Genomic DNA, 23,958 nt, shown 5'->3' with positions numbered 1-23,958 from the left:
AGGGAGGCTTTCCAACAGAGGAAATAACACAAAGGGCCCCATGGCACTGGAGTTTTTAAGTACAATTTTGAAGGAAAAAACACTTGACAATCAGATTGGCATTCAGCTCCAGGCAGAGACAAAAAAAAAAAAATCGAAAGACCTGTATTACAATTCTTTATCCTATCTGAAATCCAAGTACTTTGGTATAAGATATGTATCTTAACTGCTAGGCCCATGCCTGCCCCTCAACATAATTTTATACCAAAATAAACTTATAAATCAAAATTTCAATAAATTCTTAAAAGCTTTTGTGTATGTATATGAATATATACCCACATTTATGAAGAAAATAAATTCATGCTTATTGTGGCAATTCTTATCTTGGACTCTAGAACTGCTGAGTTTGAATCCAGGTTCTTCTTTTTAGCTCTGAAACTCTGAAACTGGGTCAGATTTCTCTTCTATACAACACAGGTAATAACTATTGTGAGGGAAGAAGTACTGTTGCCTATAAAAGGCAGTATAGTGATTGGCACATAGCAAGTCCTCAATAAATACTAGCTATTATTATTTTAGACCTTCCATGAAAAAAAGTGACATAAGCACAAAGAAGAACTAAAACTCATCTTCAAACTTGAGGAGAACCACTGTGACTTACAAACGTACTTTCCCAGATTTTCTTCACATGCATGTCTTCTGTTTATCCCCACTATGGAGTCATGCTCCAATGTCTAGTGTCTCAGTGCACGTTGTGTGCACATGCACACACACATGTGCCCACACACATGAAAACACACACACACATTTTTATGCTTCTTATAAAGGTCAGAATATGTGCTTCAATTATTGGATAAGTTTCCACAATCATGATTAAGCTATGCACAAAAACATCAAAACATCTTTTAATATATATCACATAATACTTTAACAAACTGAAGAACAAAAACATAATTATCTCAATAGATGCAGAGAAAACATTTGATAAAATACAACAACGTTTCATGATGAAAACTAAACAGATTGGGTATAAGACGGACATTCCTCAACACAATCAAGGCAATTTATGACAAAATCATGGCCAGCATTCTATGGAATGGGAAAAAATGGGAAGAATCATTGCCATGAAGATCCAGAAACAGACCAGAATGCCCCCTTTCACCTTTGCTATCCAATATAGTCCTGAAAGTTTTAGCCAGAGCCATGAAGCAAGAAAAAGTAAACAAAAGGATACAAATTGGGAAGGAGGAAGTCAAACTATCCCTATTTGCAGATGACATGATTTATATATATATATATATATATATATATATATATATATATATGGATCCAAAAGACTCCAGTGAGAGACTATTGGAACCCATAAAAGAGTTTGGTAAACTGGCAGGATATAAAACCAACAGACAAAAATCAATAGCTTTTGTATGCACAGACAATGCTACGGATGAGAAAGAACTTCTAAGATCAATATCATTCACAATAGCTGCAGAAAAATTAAATACCTTGGAATAAATGTAACCAAAGATATCAAAGATCTCTACAATGAGAATTAAAAAAAAACATTTAAGAAAGAAATAGAATAAGACACAAAAAAGTGGAAAAATCTTTTATATTCATGCATTGGAAGAATCAATATCATCAAAATGTCTGTACTACTGAAAGTAATTTACAAATTCAACACAATACCAATCAAAATACTAATGACATTCTGTGCAGATCTAGAAAAAAATGATGCTGAAATTCATATGAAAACATGGGAGACCTTGAATAGCTAAAGCAACCTTATACAAACAAAACAAAGCCAGAGGCATCACAATATCAGATTTCAAGACATACTACAGGGCAGTTATAATCAAAACAGCCAGCTACTGATACAAAAACAGATGGATAGACCAATGGAACAGAATAGAAATGACAGAAATCAACCCACACATCCACAGTCAACTTATCATTGACAAAGGAGCTAAAATCAATCCCTGGAGCAAGGACAGTCTCTTTAATAAATGGTGCTGGGAAAACTGGATCTCCACATGCTGAAGTATGAAGCAAGACCCCTACTTTACACCTTACACAAAAATCCACCCAAGATGTATTAAAGACCTAAATCTATGACCCAATACCACCAAATTATTAGAAAACATTGGGGGAATCCCTGCAAGATATTGTCATAGGCAAAGAGTTCTTGGAAAAGACCCCAATCGAAGCCAAATTGACAAATGGGATTACATCAAATTGAGAAGCTTGTGCACTGCAAAAAAAAACACTCAGTAAAGTGAAGAGGCAACTGACAGAATGGGAGAAATTATTTGCAAAGTATGCAACTGATAAGTGATTTTTATCCAGAACATATGAAAAGCTCAAGAAACTGAACAACAACAAAATAAACAACCCAATTAAGAAATGGGTAAAGGACTTAAACAGGTATTTTTCCAAAGAGGAAATCCAAATGGCCAATAGACACATGAAAAAATACTCAGAATCACTAGTAATCAGGGAAATACAAATCAAAACTACAATTTGGTTTCACCTCATGCCCATTAGAATGGCTTTCAGACAGAAATCAACAAACCACAAATGCTGGTGAGGATGTGGGGAAAAAGGTACTCTAATCCACTGTTGGTGGGATTGTAAACTGGTACAGCCAACCCTAGGGAAATGAAATCAGTGTATGGTGGGAAGAATCACCATGTTCCTAATGTTTTAATTATGAAGTGTATGAAATTTGTAACTATAAAGCTGTATAGTTCTGAGTACATTCATATGGACTTACTTCTTAGGGTACAGTTTAAAAACTTGCCAGGTGGCTCCAAATCCCCTTAAGTTGGGTGATAAAAATAGCATTTTAAGTGTTGTAGTGGTCATATGGATATGATTAAGTATTAAAGTGATCAGATAGATAGGATTAAGTGTATGGTAATAATAATAAAATTAAAAAGAGTGAATGCTCCAACATGGGAAGCAGTCTATACAGCACACTCATGTAATGACAATCACTTTATTTTTTTTTAATATTTATTTATTTATTTGAAATTCAGAGGTGTGCAGAGAGAGAAGGAGAGGCAGATAGAGACAGAGAGGTTTTCCATCTGTTGGTTCACTCTCCAGATGGCTGCAATGGCTGGAGCTGTGCCAATCTGAAGGCAGGAGCCAGGAGCTTCCTCTGGGTCTCCCATGCAGGTGCAGAGGCCCAAGGACTACTGCCTTCCCAGGCCACAGCAGAGATCTGGATTGGAAGTGGAGCACCCAGGACTCGAACTGGTGCCCATATGGGGTGCTGGCACTGCAGGCGGTGGCTTTACCCACTATGCCACTGTGCTGGCCTTGACAATCACTTTAAGTAGCACTCTGACCTCAGAATCAGCCCTTAAGGCATTCTGGTCTAGCTGAAAAGCCCACAAGACCATTTCAGGCATGGAAAGCCAAGACACTGTGGCAAAAAATGTTCTACAAAAGGACTTCTGTGGGTGAGACCCCAGTGGAAAGAAGCGGTCATCAAAGAGGGATGTACTTTTCTCTGAAGGGAGGAGAGAACTTCCACTTTGCTTAGGGCCTTGTCTAAATACTGATGAAGTTTGTGGATTCAGTAGGCTTCCATTGCCTAGGCAGCTCATGACAAGAGCCTCGGGTTGTTACTGACAACATCCATAAGTGTGTTAATTGTTAAATTAACAACAGGAGTCACTGAAACTTCCCATGCAGAACCATTGTCCTCAAAGAATTGTATTATGAGAGTTACAGTAAAACTTTAAAAAAAAAGATTTATTTTTTATTTATTTGAAAGACAGAGTTACAGAGAGAGGTAGAGACAGAGAGAGAGGTCTTCCATCCATTGGTTCACTCCCCAGGTGGCCACAACTGCTGGAGCTGAGCCGATCTGAAGCCAGGAGATTCTTCCGGGTCTCCCATGTGGGTACAGGGGCCCAAAGACTTGGGTCATCCTCTACTGCTTTCCCAGGCCACAACAGGGAGCTGAATTGGAAGAGGAGCAGCCAGAAATAGAAATGGCGCCCATATGGGATGCCAGTGCTTCAGGCCAGGACTTTAACCCACTGCGCCACAGCTCTGGCCCCATAAAACTTGTTCTTCAAGATTTATTTCATTTTAGTGTATTAAGTGGAGGGTATTCTTAAGTCTCATAAGTTTTAATTATGTTTAAGTGTCCAACTCCATTGCTCGTTTTCTTAGGTGCTTCCTTAATTAGTGATAAAACTTGTTCTCAAGGACTAATTTTCTTTTAATGTGTTAAATGGAGGATACTCTTATATCTCATAAGTTATAGTTATGTCTATAGTTATAGTGTTGCAAAAGATGTATCATTCTTGGTTGCTTCTTTAAAGTTAATTAAGTTTAAAAAAAGAAATGAAATCAACTTCGAGATTTGTTTATTTATTTATTTTAGAGTCAGAGTTGCACAGAGAGAGGAGTGGCAGAGAGAGAGAGAGAGAGAGAGAGAGAGAGGTCTTCCATCTGCTGGTTCACTCCCCAGATGGCCGCAACAGCTGGAGCTGCACAGATGTGAAGCCAGGTACGAGGAGCTTCTTCTGGGTCTTGGGTGCAGGGGCCCAAGGCTTGGGCCATCTTCCACTGCTTTCCCAGGCCATAGCAGAGACCTGGATTGGAAGTGGAGCAGCCGGGGCTTGAACAGGCTCCCACATAGGATGCCGGCGCTTTAGGCCAGGGCGTTAACCTGCTGCACCACAGCGCCAGCCCCAAGATGCAATGACTTTGAACAGCCCTGGTCTTGACTGTTGAGGAACAGGTTTTTTATTTTGTGCAAATTGTTGAACTTTTTACTTAGTATAGAGTTGGTCTTCTTGTACAAAGTTAATCGAAAATGGATCTTAGTGGAGAATGGGACTGGGACTGGGAGAAGGAGGAGTAGGAGTGTTGGTGGGAAGCTGGGTATGGTGGGAAGAATCACTATATTCCCAAAGTTGTACTTATGAAATGCATGAGGTCTGTATTCTTAAATAAAAGCTTCTTTCAGAAAAAAAAAATAAAATGAATGAGGTGATTCTATATACTCTGACATACAAAGATGTCTATGGGGGCTGGCATTGTGATGCAGAGATTAAGCTCTTGCTTTGGACACTGGCATCCTATATTGGAGCACTGGTTGGAGTCCTGGCTGCTCTGCTTCCAATCTAGCTCCTTGCTAATCTGCCTGGGAAAGCAGCAGAAAATGTTGCAAGTACTTGGGGACACCGCCACCTATGTGGGAACCCCAGATGGTGTTCCTGGCTCCTGGCTTCAGCTTGGTCCAGCTCAGGGCGATGCTGCCATTTGCGGAGTGAATCTGTGGATAGAAAATTTATTTGTTTCTCTGCCTCTCCCTTGCTCTGTTACTCACTATGTCTTTAAAAGAAATAAAACAAAATTTTTTTTTTAAAGAAAGATATATATGACTTGGAAAGATGGCTATGATATATTGTTAAATTAAAAATAGTTTTCAAATATTACGTAGAAAATGATTTTGATAATTTATACACAGTATATTCTTTTCCACCAATTTAATATACAAATGAACACAATATTACCTCTTTTGAAAGGTTAGAATTTTAAAAAAATATTTATTTAATTTACTGACAGGAGCAAGAGGATAGAGAGAAGCTGACACAGAGAACACCTATCTCTGGTTTACTTCTCAAATGCCTGCAACTTCTGGGACTGGGTTAGGCCAAAGCTGGAAGCTGGGAACACAGTTCCTGCCTCTCATACGGTGCTGGGGACCTAAGTGCTTGAGCAATTGTCTACTGCCTCCCACTGTGCACACTTGCAGAAAATCACTATGCTACCTGCCACCTCCAAAAAGTCAAATTGATTTTAACGGATATTATTTAAAGCCACTTGATATAAAATTATGTATTACATTACTGGTTATTCTAACAGAAAATTCTTAAGATTTACAAGATTTTACCAAAAAGCCCTTAGGACTTGAGAAATCATCATCAATACAAGTTCTAGAATACTCATAGGTTGTGCATTCACATGAAAAAATGAAGTGGTAAATAAAGACTCCTAGAAAATTAATGTAATGATCTTGAAATATCCATTTACTGGAGGTGAGAGGACTGATTTAGAAAAAAAATTTCAACCATATAAACAGTACTTCATTGCAAACTGGATAGCATGTTAGAAACACAACAGAAAGCTCTCTGTACTTTAAGGAAAATGGACAAAATGGTTTTTAGCATTGGCCTGAGCAATGGCCTAAAGTATTAGCTTTTTTTTTTTTTTTTTGAACATTTGTTTATTTATTTGAAAGGCAGAGTTACAGAAACAGAGAGAGAGAGACAGAGAGACAGAGAAATCCATCTTCCATCTTCTGGTTCACTTCCCAAAAAGCCAGAATGCTTGGGTCTGGGGCAGGCTGAAGCCAAGAACCATCTGAGTGTTCCATGTGGCAGAGGCCAAAGCACTTGGGATATCTTCTGCTGCTTTTTTTTTTTAAAAGGAAATGGGAAGTAGATGGGAAGTAGAGCAGGTGGCACTGGAACCAGTACTCATATGGGATGTCAGTGTTGAAGGTGATGGCTTAAACCACCGTGCCACAACATTGGCTTCAGCATTATTAGTTTTGGGAATCAATGCATCAGAGAGACTTGTTTATCGTTTAGATGATACATGAGGAAATGAATACTCACTTGAACTTCACTGGGAATAAAGCAGCTCTATTGGAAAAGTTCAAGGTACAAAAAATTCCAAGACAGAGACTAGTAAAGAATCACTAGGTTTGGCTCATTCTTTGGGTTACAAGAAATTCCTTTGGCAATCTCAAGGAAATTTTAAAACTTAGAATGAAGACTTCTCAGTTCTTATGTATCACAGAAGAGTTCATCATTTATTTACCCATTCCTTCACTGAATATTTATTGAGTCAATTGTTTGTATCAGGGTGCTCAATAATCTCCATTGTTGTGTTTCATGTGACAATGGCCTTGAGAGCAACTTTGTCATGTTCCCAGCGTTTGTCCAGGGACCCTGTCTTTCTTTTTAAAAAAGATTTATTTACTTGTTTGAAAGGAAGAGTTAGAGAGAGAGATGGGGACAGAGATATATAAATATATATATTTAAAGATTTATTTATTTATTGGAAATAGTTACACAGAGAGAGAGAGAGAGAGAAGAGAGGTCTTCCATCCGATGGTTCACTCTCCAATTGGCCACAACGGCCAGAGCTGTGCCAATCCAAAGCCAGGAGCCAGGAGCCAGGAGCTTCTTCCAGGCCTCCCATGTGGGTGCAGGGGCCCAAGGACTTGGGCCATTTTCTACTGCTTTCCCAGGCCATAGCAGAGAGCTGGATCAGAAATGGAGCAGCCGGGACTAGAACTGGCACCCATATGGGATGCCAGTGCTTTAGGCCAGGGCATTAACCCGCTGTGCCACAGTGCTGGCCTGAGAGAGAGAGAGAGAGAGATAAATCTTACATCTGCTTGTTCACTCCCCAAATGGCTGCAACCATCAGAGCTGGGCCAGGCCAAAGCAAGAAGCCAGGAGCTTCTTCTAGGTCTCCTACATGGGTGCCAGGACCCAAGGACATGGGCCATCCTCCACTGCTTTCCCAGTAGTATTAGCAAGGGACTGGATCAGAAGTGGAGCTGCTGTGACTTGAACTAGAGCCCATATGGGATGCTGGTGCTGCAAGCTGTGGCTTTAACCTACTGTTGCTGGTCTTTTTCACTGTTCCCTGCTGAACAGTAAGAGCAGCTGCTGTCAACAATGCCTGTCCAGCTGTTTGACCAGGCAGATCTTCCATATTGTTCTTTTCATCCCCAATTCTGTAATTTTCTCTCTCCATTCTTTTTTTCCAATCTCATTCTTGGATTTTTGGACCCTGCCAGTGGTCCCCCTTGGACTTTAAGAATTTTCAGTTTCTGATTCAGATTTTAGTTGTATAAGCTCCTTGGATTTCAGTGTTTACCAAAGCTTACAGAGACAATTCATAGTCACCTCACCTCAAGAGCCCTTGCCTCCTGGACTAGCCAATTCAGATGTACCAGAAAAGTGAATGACTGAGGGGCATGTATTAGATAAAGCAAGATCATGAACCAGACTTACACCGCATTGTTGACTTCGAGAAAACCAGATAGGACACTTGGGAAGAAATTCCATAAAATCCGATCTAAATACCAGTTTGAACAATGGGATAGATAGATCGATACTGTTATAATGAAAAATGAATTCCAGGTATTCCAGAAATATTGTTTAATGAGAAGTTTTCCAGAAATAATTACATCTATGGAATGAGTCCTTGATCAAAGCCAGACATTGATGTGGAGCCCTAGGGTTAACTATAATATCTGTTTTTTTCTTCTATGAGAACTATGGACCTAGCTTCCTTGTGTACCAGGGCAGATGGTATGAGTTATTTTTCTCACATGATCTATGTCTGATGTGGACTGCAGTGTATTCAAACATTTCCTTAGCCCCTCTCAAAGCACAACAGTTGTGTGTGTTATAGCCTGAGTGCAGCTACAAACTGTTAGGTTTGCTCTAGTACACACGAGAAACATCCTTCAAGGCTTAAAAAAGTACAAGTAACTCTTTTACTGTTATTATAAAACATAATCTAAAAAGTAAGTTAATAGAGATTAACTTTTTTGGGGGGAATATGTGATTCTTACATATTGTGTTAAAATCAGTAATAAATACTTCTAAAATAGTTGAAATATTTTATGTTTCTTATTTTTTCAAGCAATGAAAGTTCTAATATCATTAACATTAGCCTCATTATTCAAGAGAACTAACAACTTGTTGGTTCACTTCCCAAATGCCCACAATCAATGAAGGCTAGTCAAAGCCAGAAGCCAGGAATTCTACCTACATGTTCCAACTTGAGTAACAGTGACCCAACTACTAGAGTCATCACCTGCTGCCTCCCAGGGCATGCATTATCAGAAAGCTATAATCACAATTACAGACAGGATGCAAACCCAGACACTCCAATACAGAATTGAACATTCCAAGTGGCATCCGTGCCGCATGCCCACCTCAACACCCTCTTCCCTTCCCTCCCTTCCCTTCCCTTCCCTTCCCTTCCCTTCCCTTCCCTTCCCTTCCCTTCCCTTCCCTTCCCCTCCCCTCCCTTCCCCTCCCTTCTTTTCCCTTCCCTTCTCTTTTCTACTCCTCCTCTTCCTTCACCTCCTCCTCCTCCTTCTCTCTCTTTCTCTCTCTCTCACTCCCTTTCCCTCCCTCCCACCCGCCCTCCCTTAGAGTTATTTATTTGAAAGACAGAGTGACAGAGAGAAGGACACAGAGATAATTGTCTCCTATCTGCTAGTTCACTCCCCAAATGCCTGAAAGGACCAGGTCTGAGTCAGCCTGAAGCCCAGAGGCAGAAACTCCATCCCGTTCTCCCATGGTACTTGGACTATCATTATCATCTGCTGCCTCCCAGGTGTATTAGCAGGAAGCTGGGTCAGAAGCAGGGAGTACCAGGGACATGCACCGTGTACTCAGAAATGAGATGCAGGTGTCCCAAGCAGAAGCTTAACCCACTGTGCCTCAATGCCCATCTCTATGCTCTCTTTAACTGTCAAATTTCTCATACAGATTGTGTGTGGGCATGGAGGCAAATTGTTGAACTCTATGATTAGCATAGAGATGGTCCTCTATACATAAAATCATACTAAAAATGATCCATAATGAAGAAGGAGATGGGAGAGGGAACGGGAAGTGGGAAGGGAGTGGGGTGGGGGGCATAAGGGAAAGAATCACTGTATTCCTAAAGTTGTATCTATGTAAAAATGCATTCATTAAATAAAAAAAGAAAAAAACAGTTAAAAATTTCTCATACCAATTAGCAAATGTCTTAAAATAGTTATATAGTCACCTGGTTTTGTTGAAGGCCAAAGCACAAATGGCAGATTCTATAATATATTTCACTAATTCAAGGGATTAATGCTGTTTGGATTCCATTTGATACCCTACGTGCTTCTTACATGTTGATGTTGGCACTGTCTCACAAAGATCTGAAGGCACTGGCTCTGGTTTTAACAAGCTACCCTCCCTCCTTCTTAATAACATTCTTTTCAAGGAAAAATTCTTCTAATGTTTGTTATTCTCTGAGTGCATTCAGTCCCATTTGAAATTTGGCACTGTGTGTAGTTATCCCCCAACTGCATTTTTGTTTGAGATATCAAACAGTTCTCAGAGCTGTAAACTCTATGAGCTTCAAGGACAGCTCCCTTCAAAGCATACTTCCATTTTGGAAAAGTCTCAAAGGATCAAGTTAGCTCTTATCTGATACAAACTGCTGTTCCCATGACTTTCTTTGGCTATTGTTCTAATTTATCTTGTTCACTTTAAAAACACCTTGCTTTCTTCTAGTATTCTTTTATGTATTCAGGGGCTAACTAATCTTTCAACAAGACTGTCCAAAAGAGTTTGCAATTAGTGTAATTCTTAGGATAACATCTAGTGTGCCTTTTTATATGCACAAGGGGAGAAAAGATAATTTAGGTGAAAAGGCTAGTGAACAAAAATATTGAGAAGGCCTCCATTTCCCATTGTATGTAAAGCACCACTTAACAAATAAACCAAAGCAGCTAATATTTTACACAGGCACCTCATATAGTAACAATACTTTCCCTTTCGATATTTTGAGATATCAGTGTATTATAAGTATTAATGAATGCATCCATGCTATAATATCATCTTAGTTATAAACTGATTAAAAATTGTAATTCATAGCTCTTCCTTCTTTTAAGTATACCATGGACTAAGAGATTCTCAGGATTCTATTTTTCATGGAAATCACCTGCTACTCATAAAAAGTGAGAATTATTATTAGAAACATGGATCAGGCCAGCGCCGCGGCTCACTAGGCTAATCCCCCGCCTTGTGGCGCTGGCACACCAGGTTCTAGTCCCAGTCGGGGTGCCGGATTCTGTCCAGGTTGCCCCTCTTCCAGGCCAGCTCTCTGCTGTGGCCAGGGAGTGCAGTGGAGGATGGCCCAAGTGCTTGGGCCCTGCACCCCATGGGAGACCAGGATAAGTACCTGGCTCCTGCCATCAGATCAGCGCGCTGCGCCAGCCGCAGCATGCTGGCCGCAGCGGCCATTGGAGGGTGAACCAATGGCAAAAGGAAGACCTTTCTCTCTGTCTCTCTCTCTCACTGTCCACTCTGCCTGTCAAAAAAAAAAAAAAAAAAAAAAAAAAAAAAAAAAAAAGAAAGAAACATGGATCAAATATATGCATAAGCATTCCAGGGACAAATGATTAAGCTTGTTGAAGAATCAGACAGTTTGAAGGCTCTAGGTTGTGGCTCCAGGGTTGGAAGTTCTAGAAGATGAGATCATTAGGATAAAGTTAAACTTGACAATTAGTTGCTCCTAGTAATTTTAGTATTTGTATGGTAGTGGCTGGAACAAACTGTCAGGAGATGTTATTTATAAAAATCGAAACAAATCAAAATCACTAGCTAGGCAGTGCTATGGTTTGGTTTGCTGGGTGTTGTTCAAGTAGAGGCTAAAACCCAAGAGAAAGTGCCGGTTCACTTGATCGAAGTGTGCCAAGTTTACCATGCTGACCCTGTCTCCAGACTGGGTTCAATGATCCTTTTTTCATTTCCAAATTTCCAACAGAACCTTATGCTTACAGCCATCCTAGGCATGATCACATTTTATAGTCTCTTTTTTCTGCTTACTTATCTGTTTATTAGATTTTGAGGCCCTTGAAAATAAGAAACACAGAGATTTAAAAAAAATTTAATTTCTATAATCCAAAATTTAGCATTATGCCTAATAGAAGCAGTAAATAAGCTTCGCTTGATTTGTTTGATGTAACGTAATTTGATTTAGCACCCAATTCCTATTTGCTCAAAAAATTCCTCATTATTAAAACGCTGACTGCTCCCAGATTGTCCAGCACAGAAGACACTACTGAGAATGGATTCATCTGCAAATGGGGGTGCCTGGGTTTGGATTCTGGTTCAGCCCTCCATTCCAGCTTCCTGCTAATGGGCACCCCGGGAGGCAACAGGTGATGGCTCAAGTACTTGGCTTCCTGCCACCCACCTGGGAGACCAGGTTTGAGTTCTTAGCTCCTGGCTGTGACCTTGCTCAGTCCTGCCTGTTGTGGGCATTTGGGGAGAGAGCTGGCATTTGGGGAGTGAGCCAGCAGATAAAGATCTCTCCCCTGATGCTCCAAAAATTGTACAAGTTCCTCATTTTCTCCTTTTGCCACCTGGATATTTTAGACATTCACTGGCCTGGATAGTCACAATCTTAGCTACTTTCTTTGGAGCCAGAAGCATACTTGGAGGGAATCTTTTTGGGGTAGGAGGCATCCGCTAAGCCACATGCAAAAGAAGGAGGAGACAGTGAAATACTTGCTTTCCTACTGCAGCCAGACTAATGTGATTATTTGAATTTGTCAAGGAAATTAACTACTGGGGACTTGCTGTTTTGAACAGAGATTTTGTATGAGATTCTTTGCAAAAATTAAAGGTACAAAGAAAGGAAGGAAAGAAGTGGATTGAGGGAGGGAGAAATGAAGGGAGGGAGGTATGGTTATCTTTTCAGAACTGTATCTATGAACTACATGAAATCTGTTCTCTTTGTATTAATAAAAATAAATAAGGAGAAAATATATGTCATGCATATTTTTTTCTGTGGAGAAAACTGGATTTTCAAAGGGACCTGAGGCCCAAAGAGGCTGATATCTACTGCTTAGTGCAAGTAAACAGAATTTGATTTTCAAACATGAACCTTCTAATTTGATGTGAAATTTCTTTAATGGAAGGACAATATCTGAGCCTCTTTGTATTTCTTGTATCTTGTACAATGGATCCAGCGCTTAGCAATCAATAGGTGTTTGTTTGAATAAAATGCTTTGATACTAAGAGCAAAGCTTACTTGAAAATCATCACTATCCAAGAATGACATCATTTATCATTGTGTTTTGTTCTAAGAATTGTGGCAGGAGTCACCCCTACAGCAGTGGCAGGATAGCCCCCACAAAGGACTGCCCCAAACCATCCTGAGATGAGGCAAAGAAAGAGGCACTTAAATGCCAGATCGCGTAGTACAGAGCATTGATTAGGATGTTGCAGTGTATCCTAGGGATAGACTGCAGGAGAAACGACATGTTCCTGGCTAAGTTTGCAATAACGGTGTAAGGGCAGGGAATTTATAAGAAGGTGTAAGGAATGTTGGCTCAGGGCCAGGACCAGTTTCTTTCAACAAGCCAAACACCTTTGTCAGTGCCTGGGAATGTCCAAGGCCCAGCTTGGGCTCAAGCCTTCTAGAAAAAACCTGCAGCTGATGTGGTCACAGAGCAGTTAAAGCATTCTTTGATTTTTCCATCAGGACAAAGAATGAGAGCTGGTAAAGGCCAAGAGTTGAGGGAGACTGAGGAGCCCTACATGTTGCTCCTCACCCCACTTAATGTAGGTATGCTGACTTGCAAGGTTTACTGGGAGGAATTTACCTCTTTCTGAAGTAGCAAGCATTTTTGACTTTATTTGTGTATTTAAAAATTTGTACCCTTTCTATGTTCAAAAACCACCACTAACTTTTATTTGTAGGGATACTTAATATTTGTAAAAATTTTACATTAAATCTTATGACCCTCTGGAATACATAGGTCTTCCAGGGAGTAGAACATTGGTGACATAAAAATTAAGCCTGGTTTCCCTTAGACAGGAGGCCTATTGTCTTATTTCCTTTCCTTAAACAGAAAAGAGCAGTGGTTCTGTGAGATTCCATTCCACACAGTTCTGTAACAGCAGGAAACCAGAACAATTTGAAACAGCAGGTGACTTTCCTAAAAGTTCAGGCAGCTGGGTTAGGCTACCACTTCCTCACCCCAAAGCAAAAACAGAAAAAGAAAAACCCACAATCCCCCCCCTCCCCCCCAAAGCAGTAGCGAAATCGCTGGCTCAGTAAATGTTTCTCTGTTATGGTTTAGAAAAGAACATGACTTGGAGGCCCTCTTTTCTCTCAGCTCTTCCTCCCGCCCCGGACTGTACCATTAAATCTTGGATACTGGGGTGACTGAAAAGGACAAGGAAATAAACGAGTAATTGTCAAACTTTCCCTTCCACTTCATGCATAGTGGCACTTGCCTCTTTAAGTTCAAAATAATCATAATCAGTTCAGGGCTTGCTCTGCGTGCAAGGTCACTGCAAGAGTGAACACTGAACTTTGGACTCCAACTGAGGGGTGAGTAAACAACAGGACTATAAATACCAGAGCCTCTTGTGGCTTTGTGGAGCTGCCCAAGCCAAGCAGAGAGAAAGGAAGCAGGCCTGGGAAGGGATTGTGTAAGTAGGAGACCTGTGTTTTGCAATACTTGATTTCTTTAAGATTGGGTAAATATTTTGAATCTGGTTATTTATCTCACATAGATTATATTTAGAAAAGTGAGTAAAGGAAAAAAATTAACAATATGAAGAACAAAATAATAATAATAATAATAAAAGAGGAACAAAAATGCCTGACCGCGGGTGTGGTGGGTAAAGTTCTCTCTGGCCACAGCTGAGTTCCTACTTGATTTCTCCCCTGCCTTCTGCACACCGAGCAAGGGGAGCTAGGGAAATCTAGCACTTTTATTTTCCAAAAATCCTGTGCTATTATACAGACACTATTACATGCTCAAATTTAAATATGTTCTCCTGAGATGCAGAGTGGGAGCAGCCAGGGGAAAAAATAGGATTTGAAAAGCAGAGACTGAAAAGTGCTATTGAAATGTCCAGGGATATGGTGAGTGGTTTCAAAGTAAACATGACAATAGGTCTGCTCTGATTTCATCATCATTTAAAAAAAAATCATCTATTATTTTCACTTTATGTTTCTGTGTGGGAGCAAACTGTTGAAATCCATACTTAATGTATACTAAGCTGATCTTCTGTATATTAAGATAATCGAAAATGAATCTTGATGTGAATGGAAGGGTAGAGGGAGTGGGAAAGGGGAGGGTTGTGGGTGGGAGGGACGGTATGGGGGGGAAGCCATTGTAATCCATAAATCGTACTTTGGAAATTTATATTCATTAAATAAAAGTTTAAAAAAAAAAACAAAAAAAAAAAAAAGAAAGAAACATAAAAGAGTCAAGTGGGAGAGAGCAAGTTCATCCCACACTGCAGAAATGGTCATTTTTAAAGAAGTTAGAATCCTTGTCACAATCAGGTGCTCTGTGATTAAATGCAGAGTGGAGAATGGAAGCTTTCTGGTGACTGAGGGACTTTAAGATGCTGGTCTGAAGTTAGGTGGAACAGAAGGAAAAAGTTTCTGTATGTTCTATCTTTTAATGGGAACTTTTAAACAAATGTAGCTCTGTAGGTGGACAACAAATCTAGATTTTGTAATTTAAATGCGGAAAACAAATTTATTACTGAGATGTAAATTTTAATTTCTGGTTTTTATTGTATCAGCTTATAGTAAATTCAATTTTACTATTTATTCTCATTATTTTTATTTATCTGATAGCCATAATGAAATTATTGTGTAAAATGATTTTAAGAAAATGAAAATGAATAGCCTATTATTTATAATGACAGGAAAAATCAGGAAGTGTGAAATGTTTAATGTAATGCCCTCTGCTGATGGCTTACTTTTTCATCAAAAACCAAATGAGGGAAATAGTCTTATCTTTATATTCCCCACTGAGCTATTTTAAACTGTGTGCTCGATGACATGAGACTACCCAGTGGTGATTTTATGCTGAAAGCTCTCTAACTAATGAATTTATGGTTAAAAATAAAACAGGGAAAAATATAGTCATACTATTAAGAAAAGAGAACAGCTTGAGTTTTGTTGTTCTCTTTATCATCTTAGAGCATAATAAAAAGAAACATGGCTGCTATAATTATTCCAAGATGATTTAACTAAAAACTATCAATATACTGCAGAAGCTAAAGGGTCATGTATTAGATTTGAGAGAACTGGTTTGAATCCAGTCTCTCTTGTGACTTACTTCCGATGCAATCATAGATAAAATGCCTAACTCTCTTTTAGCCATAATTTTTTCAACTGCAAAAGGAGTAGTATTCACATAGTATTTTTAAGAACTGACATGACACATAAATGTGCATGGTGCCACCTGCATATGGTTCTATAAATGCTCAATAAGTGATAACTATAATAAGTACAATTATCAATATTAATCTTATTCCAAAGAAATTTCCTAGATTTAGTCCATGTCTTCCCTTGTTAAATATTATAGTTTTAATGAATTAATAGTTGGAATGACCTCAACAGTAATTTAATTTATCCTCTCTCTCCCTCTTTCTTTAGTTTGTATCTTACTAAGATATCCCATCTGAACTGGGATTTTGAGGTTTTAAATAAAAAAGGATAATGAGGTTTAAAAAAATTCTATCTGTATCTGTGCATTAGAGAGTAGATCAGTTAATTTCTTGCTGTTCTGCTTGCTTTTAAATACTTGGCTCACTGTAGCTAACTTATCATTAACTGTCCTCCCATCCAAAAATGCTTTAACTTTTTGTTTTTCTCAAATCTCACATTAGTGCTGAAAATGTACTAACTTCCCTTCCCAGTTTTGGAATTTTCTTCTGATTTCTCTATATCAAAATGGGCTTGAATTACCTGTGTGGATTTTGTTTTGCTCATTTCTGCTGGGTGTGTCCTTTTTTTCACCTCCCTACAATTTACTTCTCTCTCTCTCTCTCTCTCTCTCTCTCTCTGTGTGTGTGTGTGTGTGCGTGTATTTCTCTGTTGAGAGAGCTAGCTCTTAACATTTTAACTGACCTACAGAGAAGGCTTATCTTTCTATCCAAGAATGTGCTGTTTAGTTCCAGAAACTTTCTGAAAGTAATGGCAGCCAATAAGTAGACTGAGTGAGTGTAGATTTCAGTGAATCTTAGATGGCGCAAAGGGCAATGGCTTGTGCTATTTCTCCTTCATCAGGTTTTCCCATCCTTTGTCATATTTATTTCGGGGGTAGTAGTAATATCTGGCAGGCTGTTTTGTATCTGTTGAGATTCAAATCCTTTGATAATTTGATAGCTAGACTTTGAGGCATAAAAGAAACAAAACCCAAGACATTTATAAATATAGAAGGTTTGAACCTGAAGAGCTAAGGGCCCAACCTGAGCCACATTCACACTGATAAACTGTCCTCATTGCTCCCTCCATTCTTCCTGAGTTCTTTCTATTCCGGCATTTTTGATTTCAGTGCAAAATCCCCTACTTTCTCTCTCCTTTTTTGGATCAGTAGAAGATAGAAAGAAGCAGTCAGAACTTGTTGCATCACAAACAAAAATCAGATTGTGTGTGCAAAATGGTACTTGGCTATAAAAGTTATGGTCTGAGCACTTTTCAATACATGTGTTTCTAAGGAAGAGCCTGGCTGCCTGATCAGGCAGATTTCCATAGCATGCTTAACTAAGAATATCTTGCCAAACCAGATAGTTGAGCTGCTTTGACAATTCACTTGCTTCAAGCTGATACTGTCCCCTTTATAGGATGATTTAGTGCAGACAGGCTTATCACAATGGGAAATGAGTCCAACAAAATAGATGAGCTTAAGACAGAACCAGTGGGCTAGGTATTTACAGGAAAAAGAATTATATTTGATGGATTTATAGCAATTCATAGTTATGACTATGAAGTCAATGATGAAGAAGACTACAGATTTTCTCTTTCACAGGACACAATCCCAGCAATGTGGAAAAGCCTGGGGCTTGCCCTGGCTCTCTGTCTTCTCCCCTGGGGAGGAACAGAGAGCCATATCCCAAGCTCAATATGTAAGCAACCACCATCTTGGAGCATAGCAGAACAAGATCCAATGCTGAATTCCTTTGGTTCAGTAACTGTGGTTGCTCTTCTTCAAGCTAGCTGATACCTGTGCATTCTGCAGGCATCCAGGTAAGATAATCTTGTTGTGGTTTAGGATATATTTAGGGTAAAGTCATTAAATGCATTACATAAATAGTTAAATAAGATAAAAACAGAAACAGTGCACTTCTTAAATTGCATTTTTGAAAAAAATTGTGTTTGCATAGGATATATTAAAAGGAGAAGAGTAGGAGGATATGCATTAAAATGTTTACAATGACTTTCTTTGGGTTATTGAAAGTTTTTGTTTGTGGACCTGTATTATAATGCCCTACTAAATATATATACTTTTGTAATGAAAATGCCCTTCAATATAATGAGAAGAGTAGAATGAACACTAGACTGACTATAAAATGTACTGGGTCATTTAACAAATATGTACATTTATAAAACATGTCAGGTTCTTCGCCAACTATTCATTGAGTAAAATTCTGTGTATAAGATGAATTTTAAAAACTCATATACTTTATATGGTTTATTGGAAGACTAAGTGAGCCAGTTTGTGCAAGCATTTAGCATAAGGTTTTAACTAAGCACACATTATAAGAAATTGGGTCAGTCAAAAATAAGGAGAGTTTCATGTAGAAAACAACAGAATGAGAAAGAAGAGAGAAGAAACCACTAATGAAATAATTAATTTTATGTATTTTTATATTATATATTTATTTAATAAATATTAATTTTATGTATTTTCCCCCAAATATTTTAGATTGGAAGAGCTACGAGTAAAACTGGAAAAAGAAGGCTATTCTAATATTTCGTATGTTGTCATTAATCATCAAGGAATCGATTCTCAATTAAAATACATACATCTTAAAAATAAGGTTTCTCACCATATTCTTGTCTATCAACAAGAAGAAAATCAAACAGATGTCTGGACTCTCTTAAAAGGATCCAAAGATGACTTTCTCATATATGACAGGTGTGTATACACACATACACACACACACACTCCAAATAGCAATCTTCTTTAAAATTAAATACAATGCCATATTTTGGTCCTCATCTCATATAACCTATTTAACATTTAGAAGTGAAAACTACTTGTTTTTGAAACCCTCTCATGCTCTACTGCTTTCCCCCATATCTCTCCTCCTCCACCTCTTTATCCTTTCCATCCACCTCTTCTTTCTTGTTCTTCTTACATTTTCTTTGGCTTATTCTGTACATGGTTGTGTTATTCAGGACTACTTGGGTTTCCTTCTTTTCACACTCTGTACATTCTGCCCATATAATCTCATCTATTCCTTGACTACAATTACAACCTATATTCTGAGGATCCCAAACATATATACAAAGTTCAAACACAGTGGCTGAATTCCACTTCATTATGTCTACTTCACAGACACTTTCACCAACATCTCAAATTCAGTTATTCAAATCTGGACCGATGTAGCTTTTTCTAAAAGTTGCTTCTATTTAACCTTTGTGTAAATTATATAAAGCAAACTTCTTAGAAGTAGATGTAGCCACCCACTGGGGCAATTAATTCAAAATCTTCATCACCCTGTGCCAGTCATCATCTAATATCAATAGGATATCACAAACACCATCAAGTGTGGTAGGCTTGCTGAAATTAACTCATTATAAAATTGTGTGGCAGTGAAGTACTACTTATTTTTATCACAAATTCCAGTTTGCATCAATCAAACTTTGGATTCTAGATCTTCATAGTACTTATCTTGTCTTCACAATCACCTTTTTTTTTTTTTTTTTAAGATTTGTTTATTTGAATGTGTGAGTTACAGAGAGGCAGAAGCAGAGAGAGAGAGAGAGAGAAAGAGAGAGAGAGAGAGAGACAAAGAGACAGAGAGACTCGGTCTTCCATCTGCTGGTTCATTCCCTAAATGGCCACGACAGCTGGAGCTGGGCTGATCTGAAGCCAGGAGCCAGGAGCTTCTTCTGGGTCTCCCATGTGGGTGCAAGGGCCCAAGGACTTGGGCCATCTTTTACTGCTTTCCCAGGTGATAGTAGAGAGCTGGATCAGAAGAGGAGCAGCTGGAACTCGAACTGGCATCCATATGGGATGCTGGTACTGCAGGTGGTGGCTTTATCTGCTATGCCACAGTTCCAGCCTCCATGATCACTATTTCAAGTTACTTCCCCGTTACCACTCCTAGAGATTTTTGCATCCTCACTTGATTCCTTATTGCTTTGCATTTAAGAGCAAGTGATTTAAAATAAGACATTTACTCTTATTTTATTATCAATTACTCATTTTCAAAATAAGCCCATTAGAGTGTTTGGTTTTAATATTTTTGAAATGACTTTCTTGAAAGCAAGGCCTGCTATTCCAGTAAGGAAATAAGGAAAATAGCTGAAACATTTTTTCCCTATAAATTGGCATTCTGGCTAAATAAAAAGAAGAATCAATTTGTATAGTATATTCAATTTTAACTATTTTTTCATATAAATAACCATGGTTTGCAGACCATGCTTGTTTTTTTCCTAATTAATTAGTAACTTAAAGGTTATGCACCTGGATTTTTTTGGTAGATATTTATTTATTTATTTATTTATCCATTCATTCATTCATTCACTCATTTGAAAGTCAGAGTTATGGAGAGAGAGAGAGAGGGAAAGGCAGAAAGAAAAAAGTTATCTTTCTTCTGCTGGTTCACTCCCCAGATGGCTGCAATGGCCAGGGCTGTGCCAGGTTGAAGGCAGAAGCCAGGAGCTTCATCTGGGTCTCTCACTTGGGTGGCAGGGGCCCAAACACTTGGGCCATCTTCTGCTGCTTTTACCAGGCCATTGGCAATGAGCTAGATCAGAAGTGGAGGACCCAGGACAAGAAATGGCAGCACCTATATGGGATGCCAGTATCACAGGCAATGGCTTTACCAAATGTGCCAAAATGCTGGCCCTTATATCTGGATTAAAAAAAATCATTTATTTACTTAATTGAAAGGCTGAGTGACAGAGAGAGAGGAAAATACACAGATTGTCCATTCACTGGTTCACCCCCAGATGACACAGACAGCTGGGGCTGAGCCAGACAGAAGCAGGAGCCCAGATCTCCATTTGGGTCTCCCATGTGAATGGCAGGGAGATAAATACGTGGGCCACGTTCCACTGCCTTCCCAGATGCATTACTAGGGAGCTGGACTGTAGGTAAAGCAGCCAGCACTGGAATTGGCCCTCTGATATGGAATGCTGGCATCACATGTGGAGGCTTAAACCACTGTGCCAAAATGCCATCCCCATGTCTGGATTTCTGTACCTTAAACTATGTTAATCATTTAAGTATAATCTGCATGAAACTGATTTTGATCCCATGAACAAATAAAACATTCATATTTTGAGAGAAAATACAATGTATACAAATGCATACATTATCTGCTGTTATAAACATTCTTAATTGGTACTTTGTTATTTCCTGCCTTCGGATCGGCCATTGGAGGGTGAACCAATGGCAAAAGGAAGACCTTTCTCTCTGTCTCTCTCTCTCACTATCCACTCTGCCTGTCAAAAAAAAAAAAAAAAAAAAAAAAGACCATTATACCTATAATGCCTATCTCAAACCATGCATGAGTAGGATAATAATATGGAACATAATGTAATAATATTGTATTTTTCCTTTTTGTTAGATGTGGCCGTCTTGTATACCATCTTGCTTTGCCTTATTCCTTTCTAACTTTCCCATATGTAGAAGAAGCTATTAAGATTGCTTACTGTGAAGAAACATGTGGAAACTGCTCTCTCATGGTACTTTTCTTAATTATTTTTAGTGGGGGAAAAAAGGGACATATTTAAGAGCTATCTAAATAAGTTCATTTTATGATCAATTAGCTAATGAATTTCTTGATGATGTTCTAAAGAGAAAAAAACAATAATTTTATAGTTATGTAAATTTTGTTATATAATACACTTTGCAACAAAATGCATGCAACTGGAGACCATTATACTTGGTATAGTAAGCCAATACCAAAAATCATGTTTTTTCTGATATGTGGTATACAAAAAATGTATAAGAATGAAACTGACATCTTATGATTTGGTTATTGTTTTTAATCCTTGTCTATACTCCCATAGAACAGTGGTCTTTCTATGTTTTACTTGTTGAACATTATGGTTATAGTGCATTAAGCTTGTGATTATAAAGTAAATTGAAATTAGGTTATTGGAAAAATTAAAGAAAAAAGAAAGGAAGGGGGTTTAAGAGAGGGAGGGAGAGGAGTATGGTTATCTTCTTATAATTGTGTCTATGAAACACATGAAATCTGTTCTCCTTACATTAAAAAATAAGAAAAACACAATTTTAAAAGGTGTATATTCCTGCATTTATCTAGCAGGGCTTTAGAAAGTAAAAATCAATATAAACAATATATTTTCATTACCACCAAGAGATGTGAAAGGTTCCATGTAGTCAAGTGATTTTTAGGATCTGATATTGGGTGACTTCACTGTGATCTAAGTTCTTTTAGCCAATTTACCTACTTTTGTTTCTGCAGGTATAAATACAATAGTCTGACTTTCTCCTTAAGTATTTAATGAAAGGTGTAGATGTTGAGACTAAAACTTCATTTCTCTTCCATTAACATGATGCTAGAAAAGCAAAGTCAACTTTGTCCAATTTAATTAGCAGAAGTTTCTTACATGTGACCTTTACAAATTATCTTTCTTACATTCCCGCTAAATGTATAAACTTAATAAATGAACTATAAATTTCTTCCAGACTCCAGAAGATGAAAGCTTTTGTAAAAATGTGTCTCTGGCTACTGTGGAAAAAGTAAGTGAGGCTCTGCGGCCACATCACCATCACACGCATCATCACAAGCACGGGCACCAGCATCTTGACAGCAGTGAACTTTCAGAGAAGCAGCACCCAGGAACACCAGATGCTCCTCTTCATCTCCCTCCTTCAGGCCTTCATCACCATCATAAGCACAGGGACCAACATAGGCAGGGGAACCAGGAGAGCTGAGATATGCCCGAAAGTGAAAGTTTGCAGCTTTCACTTGTACGAAAGAAGCTCTGACAGAGGGGATGTTTAAATCAGTTACGGTGTAAGATGCTCAAAAAGTCAGAGCTAGCTCCAAGTAGCTGTTGCTGCCATTGTCGACATCTGATATTTGAAAACACAGGGTCTGCAGTCACCTGACGGTGTAGAGAAAACCTCCCATCATTATGTAGCTGACAGGGACTTCTGGCAGAGGAGAACGTCATTGAATCTTGTCAGTGACGTTTGCCTCCTGCTGCCTGACAGACAAGTCAGCAGCTCAAGCCCACAGAAGCCAGCACTAATTGAAGCTGAAATAATTTGGCAAAAAAGTGAAAATGACCTTCAAACTAAATATTTAAAATAAGATATTGGAGTTCTCTCTAAAGTCAGTCTCGATGCAATTTCATTTCCAGAATTTTTACAAGCTACCTAATTAGTGAAACAAAACTAGAATTGGATTCGTGCAAACATGGAGAAATGGAATAGATTGGCTTCCAAACATTGAATTACACATTACAGAAATTTTGAACCAAAAATATTTTTATAATGGGGCAACTGAAAGGTGATTGCAGCTTTTGGTTAATATGTCTTTCTTTTTCTTTTTCCAGCATTCTACTTGCATTAATGATAACAGAAACGTAAACTATGACCTAGGGGTTTCTGTTGGATAATTAGTAATTTAGAATGGAGAAGGAACAACAAAGACATGTTTTCCATTTTTTCTTTACTTATCTCTCAAAAACATTATCTTTGTAATCTTACAGTTTAGCTGATTAAGTCTTTAAGGAAAGAAATAGATTCTGTTTTTTTTTTAAGACTCAGAAACACTTAACATATGAATATTCTTCTAAAAAGCATATGTCTCTACATTTTAAATATGCATTTATCTCTTTATAGCTAAGACTCATATCTTGATTTTTACTTTCCCATATGAATAAAGCCTTTGTATCTTCCTCTTTATCTAACATTGCATCACACTCTTCTGAATTTTTAGTGTCTGTCTTGAAAGATATAAGGGGAGAGAGAAAAGAATGTTGTCTATCTTTAGGCTGCTCAGAGTATCTCCATATTAATGATGGTTTAACAGGTAAACTAAACCCTATGAACCTGAATTTCTTTATGGATAATACTACTAAGTGAGAATGCAGTTCACATTTGGATACCATACAGGTTTGTCTTAATAAACTCAATAAAAAAGTTTAAAGCTGTCTCTTATTTATTATTTAGGCAGTATGCTT

The 23,958-nt window shown here is 38.3% G+C and overlaps 1 protein-coding gene across 1 annotated transcript; it reads left to right on the top strand.

Moving 5' to 3' along the window:
* The first annotated feature begins 14,190 nt into the window (after positions 1-14,190).
* Positions 14,191-23,928, top strand: SELENOP (selenoprotein P). Its single transcript, NM_001199846.1, has 5 exons — positions 14,191-14,243; positions 17,591-17,808; positions 18,488-18,700; positions 21,366-21,483; positions 22,454-23,928. Exons 2-5 carry the CDS (start codon positions 17,606-17,608, stop codon positions 23,069-23,071), a joined length of 1,152 nt encoding a protein of 383 aa, NP_001186775.1. The 5' UTR covers positions 14,191-14,243; positions 17,591-17,605; the 3' UTR covers positions 23,072-23,928.
* The last annotated feature ends 30 nt before the right edge of the window (positions 23,929-23,958 follow it).

Source organism: Oryctolagus cuniculus, chromosome 14, assembly GCF_051225735.1.
Source record: "Oryctolagus cuniculus isolate XC-2025 breed Fujian yellow rabbit chromosome 14, ASM5122573v1, whole genome shotgun sequence".
In the NCBI taxonomy this organism is placed as follows: Eukaryota; Metazoa; Chordata; class Mammalia; order Lagomorpha; family Leporidae; genus Oryctolagus; species Oryctolagus cuniculus.
Note: the sequence above shows the minus strand (reverse complement) of the source record. Positions and strands in the feature narration are given on the sequence as shown.